The following is an 8,224-nucleotide window of genomic DNA, read 5'->3' on the forward strand; positions in this document are numbered from 1 at the left end:
TCTATTCTGCTGGTGGAGTCACTGTGTACATACATTACATTACTTATCCTGTACTGATCCTGAGTTACATCCTGTATTATACTCCAGAGCTGCACTCACTATTCTGCTGGTGGAGTCACTGTGTACATACATTACATTACTTATCCTATACTGATCCTGAGTTACATCCTGTATTATACTCCAGAGCTGCACTCACTATTCTGCTGGTGGAGTCACTGTGTACACACATTACATTACTTATCCTGTACTGATCCTGAGATACATCCTGTATTATACTCCAGAGCTGTGCTCACTATTCTGCTGGTGGAGTCACTGTGTACATAAATGACATTACTTCTCCTGTACTGATCCTGATTTATTTCCTGAATAATACTCCAGAGCTGGACTCACTATTCTGCTGCTTGTTACTGGAAACCATCAAGAACCTGGTTGAGGCTCACTACTAACAGCTTAACTGAGCACCTATTATGCAGGGAATGGTTTGTTTTTCAACATCAAATGCCTGTACAGTACCTTGTGTAAAGACTACACTTCCCATAATGCAAATCACCAGAGCAAGCTCTGTACAGACACCAAACAAGCAGGGGATGCTGGGAGCTTTCAGCTCTAAAGCCTGCAGAACTGTGGCTGCAGTCCGTGCTGTAAAGGCTGTAACTCAGGATAAGTAATGTAATGTATGTACACAATGACTCCACCAGCAGAATAGTGAGTGCAGCTCTGGAGTATACTACAGGCTGTAACTCAGGATCAGTACAGGATAAGTAATGTAATGTATGTACACAGTGACTCCACCAGCAGAATAGTGAGTGCAGCTCTGGAGTATAAAACAGGATGTAACTTAGGATCAGTAATGTAATGTATGTACACAGTGACTCCACCAGCAGAATAGTGAGTGCAGCTCTGGAGTATAATACAGGATGTAACTCAGGATCAGTACAGGATAAGTAATGTAATGTATGTACACAGTGACTCCACCCGCAGAATAGTGAGTGCAGCTCTGGAGTATAATACAGGATATAACTCAGGATCAGTACAGGATAAGTAATGTAATGTATGTACACAATGACTCCACCAGCAGAATAGTGAGTGGAGCTCTGGAGTATAATACAGGATATAACTCAGGATCAGTACAGGATAAGTAATGTAATGTATGTACACAGTGACTCCACCAGCAGAATAGTGAGTGCAGCTCTGGAGTATACTACAGGCTTTAACTCAGGATCAGTACAGGATAAGTAATGTAATGTATGTACACAGTGACTCCACCAGCAGAATAGTGAGTGCAGCTCTGGAGTATAATACAGGATGTAACTCCGGATCAGTACAGGATAAATAATGTAATGTATGTACACAGTGACTCAACCAGCAGAATAGTGAGTGCAGCTCTGGAGTATAATACAGGATGTAACTCCGGATCAGTACAGGATAAATAATGTAATGTATGTACACAGTGACTCCACCAGCAGAATAGTGAGTGCAGCTCTGGAGTATAATACAGGATATAACTCAGGATCAGTACAGGATAAGTAATGTAATGTATGTACACAGTGACTCCACCAGCAGAATAGTGAGTGCAGCTCTGGAGTATAATACAGGATATAACTCAGGATCAGTACAGGATAAGTAATGTAATGTATGTACACAGTGACTCCACCAGCAGAATAGTGAGTGCAGCTCTGGAGTATAATACAAGATGTAACTCCGGATCAGTACAGGATAAGTAATGTAATGTATGTACACAGTGACTCCACCAGCAGAATAGTGAGTGCAGCTCTGGAGTATAATACAAGATAAGTAATGTATGTACACAGTGACTCAATTTTTTATATAGATTAATTCTATATGTAAAATTAAAGATGGTGCTCAGAGTTGGACACTGTCTGTAAAGGCCATTTTGGAATGATGTTACAAAACTCCACTAATAAAGTAAAATTCATATAACTCACTATCTGTGCAGCCTGATAAATGCTGAATTATCAAATATTCCAGATTATTAGATGGTCCTAGAATAGACGTGTGTGTGGGTAGAGAAACGTCAGGCAGACCAGGAGCAAAAAATAAAATATTAATTTAATATCTTCTTCTACATTGGTCTTTTAATCACAGGAGTTTTCTCATTGTTTTCTCTGCTCCGTCTTCTGCTTCTGTGGAATTCCATATTGAAGTTCTGGCTTGAAGAGCAGAGCCGGATTATCAGTCTTTTTGGATTACCAGATGCAGAATTCAAGGAATTTTTATTTTTTTTCCAGCGCACTTAGAGCTGGTGGGAACGGCATTGTGTTTAAATAGGTCCATCAATATCCGATCGCTGGAAGTCTGACCCCCAGCACCCCCGCTGATCAGCTGATTGGTGGGGCTATGGCGATCAGCACCGCGGCCCCCCTCATAGTTTACCGAGCACAGCGCCATACATATAGGTAGTGGCTGTGCCAGGGATTGCAGTCCTCTGATCCCGGTCCAGTGAAGTGTACGGCGCTGTGCCTGGTGACCCGTGAGGAGGCCGCGGCGTTCTTCTAGTTCTTTGTAATGTATGAACAAGAGACTGACCACACACTTTCCTTCCTGCCGAGACCTTTCGTACATAAACATTTGATTTGGCGACTGCTTTGTGCGACTTTCTCTTTTTTTCGTCTTTCTTTATTATTTTACAGATGTACAAATTAAATTCAGCGTTTTTTATGGATATTTATCCAAGCCCCAAATTGTATATGACAGAGGGCAGTGTAATTGTGGTACACAGAGGAGTAATGAAGTTATTATTGGAAGATATTCCACCGTCTATTTTTAGCGCGGCGTCTTCCCGTTCCCCCAACAATCTCTATTCAATACAGATGTCTAGCGTGTCCTAAGCCCCACTGACCACTTGAGGGCAGAATTTTAAGTTTCTTTAATAACACCATAGCTTCTGTGAACAGGTCACACTACCCACCACAAAATCAGGTTATATGCTCTGGAAATACTCTGTGCTGCTGTGGACTATGCTTCTTTCACTATGTAACTCCACTTGTTCATATTTCCTTCCTTCGTGAATCTGCCCCTGTCACTTGCGGCTCTGTCCTCACTAACTTAGTGAGTGGACAGTCACTTGCCCAAACTACATTAGGATACTGCTCTCCTGCAATACTCTGTGCTGCTGTGGACTTTGCAGCTTCCACCATGTAACTCTGTCTGACCTCCCACTTGTCTCTATTTACCTCATCGCATCATGAGTGTCCCGGTCACATGCAGCTCTTCACTTTAGTGGACAAGTCAAATATACTTTTTCCTTAAATAATCTGTGCTGCTGGAGATCTTGCTCAGATGTGTCGTAAAGAAATCACTAATGTATGGCGGGCCTTGCGTATACTGGACCAGGACCTGCTCATTTTAAACATTTTTGAGGGTTTGAGGTGCTGGACCTCCCGGGATGTGACAAGTGGCTGATATTTTTGCAGTTTTATATACATCCGTGTATATCCCTCTATATCCTCTGACTACAAGGTTTTTGTTGCTTGTATTCTTACAGGATCGGATCACATCAGGGAAAAGGATGGATTGTGGGCTGTTCTCGCCTGGTTATCGATCATTGCTACACGAAAACAGAGTGTAGAAGACATCCTGAAAGATCACTGGCAAAAATATGGACGTAATTTCTTCACCAGGTAACAGTCGTGGTCCAAATCCAGGTCGCACTTCTCCTGTACTGATACTGAGTTACATCCTGTATTATACTCCAGAGCTGCACTCACTATTCTGCTGGTGGAGTCACTGTGTACATACATTACATTACTTATCCTGTACTGATCCTGAGTTACATCCTGTATTATACTCCAGAGCTGCACTCACTATTCTGCTGGTGGAGTCACTGTGTACATACATTACATTACTTATCCTGTACTGATCCTGAGTCTCCGGATCAGTACAGGATATGTAATGTAGGTACACAGTAACTCCACCAGCAGAATAGTGAGTGCAGCTCTGGAGTATAATACAGGATGTAACTCAGGATCCGTACAGGATAAGTAATGTAATGTATGTACACAGTAACTCCACCAGCAGAATAGTGAGTGCAGCTCTGGAGTATAATACAGGATGTAACTCAGGATCAGTACAGGATAAGTAATGTATCTACACAGTGACTCCACCAGCAGAATAGTGAGTGCAGCTCTGGAGTATAATACAGGATATAACTCAGGATCAGTACAGGATAAGTAATGTAATGTATGTACACAGTGACTCCACCAGCAGAATAGTGAGTGCAGCTCTGGAGTATAATACAGGATGTAATTCAGGAACAGTACAGGATAAGTAATGTAATGTATGTACACAGTGACTCCACCAGCAGAATAGTGAGTGCAGCTCTGGAGTATAATACAGGATGTATCTTTGTGTACATACATGACATTACTTATCCTGTACTGATCCTAAATTACATCCTGTATTATATTCCAGAGCTGTACTCACTATTCTGCTGGTGGAGTCACTGTGTACATGCATTACATTACTTATCCTGTACTGATCCTGTGACTCCACCAGCAGAATAGTGAGTGCAGCTCTGGAGTATCGTACAAGATAAGTAATGAAATGTATGTGCAAAGTGACCTAACTTTTTATTTTGTTTTTACATTTTAAAGGGGTTCGGGTCCCTAATATAGAATTCTTTGTTTCTGAGGTTGCCAGTGATGATTGTATAGTAATTTTATTCCCCTTTCCTGCTTTATAGGTACGACTATGAAGAGGTTGATTCTGAGGGAGCCAACAAAATGATGAAAGATCTGGAGGCGCTCATGTTTGACCGCTCATTCATTGGGCAGAAGTTCTCTGTGGGGGACAAGGTTTACAGTGTTGAGAAAGCTGATAACTTTGAATATAGCGATCCAGTGGATGGAAGTATTTCCAGGAACCAGGTGCGTGTACATTGAGTAGAACAATGGTCTCCAACCTCAGGCTCTCCAGCTGTTGCAAAACTACATCTCCTAGCATTGTCAGCGCATGCTGGGTGTTGTAGCTCTGCAACAGCTGGAGATCTGCAGGTTGGAGACCATTGTTCTTGGCTGCCAATTCTAAAACTTTTAATCCTAATGATTGCTGCAAACACTTTGTCATCGTGTCAAACATCGTATCCATCTGTTATTAGGGGTTAAGGATCATCTTTACCGATGGCTCCCGCGTTATCTTCAGACTGAGCGGTACCGGCAGCGCCGGAGCGACTGTACGATTGTATATAGACAGCTACGAGAAGGACGCCCCCAAAATATACGAGGACCCTCAGGTACTACAATACAACCTGCAAGTTATTCTAGAGAATGAGCCTTGTACTAACACAGAATCCATGAATTGGAAAGCCTGTTCGGTCTTATTTATACTCATCAGAGAAGGGTAGTAGCTTTTGGGTTACAGAATGCTTCTAGAGGTGCCGAAAAATGAATCTTATGCCTCCCAGTAACATTATGCAAGAAAATTGGCGTCTGGGCTGTGGTAACGTGAACTGAAAAAGGGAATGCTATAGGAAATGCCGCCCTCCCAAACACTGTATTTTAAATCTGGCAAGTGGTCCGTGCCGGGCTCCCTCCTGGTCCCTGCAGTGGCGGAGTGGTACGTGCCAGGCTCCCTCCTGGTCCCTGCAGTGGCGGAGTGGTACGTGCCAGGCTCCCTCCTGGTCCCTGCAGTGGCGGAGTGGTACGTGCGGGGCTCCCTCCTGGTCCCTGCAGTGGCGGAGTGGTACGTGCCGGGCTCCCTCCTGGTCCCTGGAGTGGTACGTGCCGGGCTCCCTCCTGGTCCCTGGAGTGGTCCGTGCCGGGCTCCCTCCTGGTCCCTGGAGTGGTCCGTGCCGGGCTCCCTCCTGGTCCCTGGAGTGGTCCGTGCCGGGCTCCCTCCTGGTCCCTGGAGTGGTCCGTGCCGGGCTCCCTCCTGGTCCCTGGAGTGGTCCGTGCCGGGCTCCCTCCTGGTCCCTGGAGTGGTCCGTGCCGGGCTCCCTCCTGGTCCCTGGAGTGGTCCGTGCCGGGCTCCCTCCTGGTCCCTGGAGTGGTCCGTGCCGGGCTCCCTCCTGGTCCCTGGAGTGGTCCGTGCCGGGCTCCCTCCTGGTCCCTGGAGTGGCTCTGTTGCTGCCCATTCTGTCTCCTTATGAGCAGCTAAATCAGGACAGCGCCCAACCTGTGTGTAGCTGCAAATCCCCAATTTATTGTTCCTAATGTTATTAAGTTCCAAAACAGGAAATTGATTAGCGGATCCTTTTCATTTCTCCAGTCCCCGCACCTGCGCCTCTCCTTGTGCCAGCCGATTATTCTCCGCGTGAAAAGCTGCGTAACTTCGTTTAGTCTTTTACAATATGAACGACATTTTAATCAGGTTTTACCTCCTGCCACAATTAACCTTTTGTAAGCCCACAATGTCCTCGTTAAGCGCACGCCGCAGTTCAGTCCACGCCGCGCAGCGCCGGAATCCAACCTCGAATGAGTTCTTAATTCTTAATGTCTTTCTTCTGCTCCCGAGATAGTGTCTCTCCCCTTACGCTGCCAAGGTTGAATTCCTTCCTGTTCTCTGCTGTGGTTTTTGGCTACGGTCGCGTTTCCTGTAGTTTTTAAGCAGCTCTGACACATCGCGGGTCTAGTATAATAAAATGGGATGGGGGGGGGGGAAATAAATGAAGCGCTTTCACTTTTTTTTATATCCAAGTAGTTACAAATTGGAAAATCGAACAATACGTCAAACCCCATAAAAAACAATGCACGTGGCTCTGGAGGGGGGGGGGGGGGGGATCTTTGGTAATTTTTTTGGGTGGTTGGTGGGTTGAAGAGGGGAGGAGAGTTGTGCCCATCCTAAGTACAGTCCATTGCAGGCATATTTGCGTGTACAGTTGTGGGGGCACCGAGGAGTTGACACATTTAGTCTGATCCTCTACTTACCCCCCCCCCCCCCCACCTTTCAAAAGCACTTAAAATGTTGATTAATTTCATATATGATTAGACACATTTTTTAAATATATTCACAGACACAGATCTTCGATTTGTAAAATAGAAACCTATATGGCTGATAACCTAGAGCAATAGCTTGAATTTCATTACCACTTCACTTTAAACTCGACATGATGACCGCCCACTGATGCCATTACCGACATCGACAACAATTATGGTCTGTGTTCGAGAAAGGGGCCAATTTATAGTGGAATTCCTTTAATCCGGCACCCAATAATCCAGACATTTTTATAGTTCAGCATAGAAGTAATATGGAAACTCACAAGACCCGGAGCAGGGATGTCGGCAGATTCGTGTCAACCTTTTATCTTGTGCTTTCATCTCTTAAAAATTCGTTTTATATCATTTCTATGGTCGTCCAATAATCCAAGACCAAAACATTTGATAATCCGGCACGTATTGATTGCCAGATTAAGAATTTTTACTCTACTGGTTTACAGTATTCGTAAATCTGCCCCTACAGTCTTTTGCAAAAGTTTTGGCACCCCTTTCCAAATGACGTCCTGTGAAAAGAAGATAAAACAAACCTAAATGTACATCACTCATCGCTACAGTATATAATTGTGTATGTGCCCTCGTGGCCGGGGCGCTGGCCATTATTAATGAATCCTCTTTTTCGATCCTCCCCGCAGGTCATGTTGGCTCCCCTCGTCACAATTGCACTGAAGATCTCCAAATTACAAGAACGGACGGGCCGCGCAGCCCCCACTGTCATAACATAAGGCCCCGAGCGCCAGCTCATCCTCAGAAGTGTATTATTTTTGTTTAGATGCCTATAAATGTGCCCATAGTGTCCCTGTCCGGTCCGAGCAGCGCGCCCGTCACAAGCGTATGGACCAGGGATGGAGAAAGGGAAGAGTAAAGATATTTGAAAACGGGGATTCCTGTCCTGTTATTTCAGATGATTATAATTGGGCCACGAGCTCATGTTCTGCTCCACCCGAGCCCACGTTCTGCTCCACCCGAGCCCACGGCTGGACCCCACCTGAAGCAATATGGCTATGTTTACATGCGCTTTTTTTTTTTTTTTTTTACTGTAATCGCAGCAAATTTGCGGCAGTTTTGCAGCGATAACCAAGATTGCAGTAAAAAAAGGCTCATGTAAACATAGACACTTGCCATCGATTGGCTGAAGGTCTATCTTAAAAGGACACTCCGGACAAAAGTGATACACTCTGTTATGCCTAGAGAAGGGCCAGGTGGGCGGAGCATGACACAGGGATTCTCTTTGGTGTTCTGTGAATTGGTGTCATGCTCCGCCCCCCTCAGGT

The 8,224-nt window shown here is 45.0% G+C and overlaps 1 protein-coding gene across 1 annotated transcript in view; it reads left to right on the top strand.

Annotated features, from left to right (window-relative positions):
• The window catches only part of PGM1 (phosphoglucomutase 1), a 29,106-nt gene extending 21,274 nt beyond the window's left edge, over window positions 1-7,832 (top strand). Inside the window, exons 8-11 of the mRNA XM_075832758.1 lie at window positions 3,506-3,641; window positions 4,703-4,886; window positions 5,117-5,251; window positions 7,586-7,832. Of these exons, the coding sequence (XP_075688873.1) occupies window positions 3,506-3,641; window positions 4,703-4,886; window positions 5,117-5,251; window positions 7,586-7,675 (545 nt within the window). The 3' untranslated portion in view covers window positions 7,676-7,832. The remainder of the gene's footprint in view (window positions 1-3,505; window positions 3,642-4,702; window positions 4,887-5,116; window positions 5,252-7,585) is intronic.
• Window positions 7,833-8,224: the final 392 nt, after the last annotated feature.

This window comes from Rhinoderma darwinii, chromosome 7 (genome assembly GCF_050947455.1).
Source record: "Rhinoderma darwinii isolate aRhiDar2 chromosome 7, aRhiDar2.hap1, whole genome shotgun sequence".
NCBI lineage: Eukaryota > Metazoa > Chordata > Amphibia > Anura > Rhinodermatidae > Rhinoderma > Rhinoderma darwinii.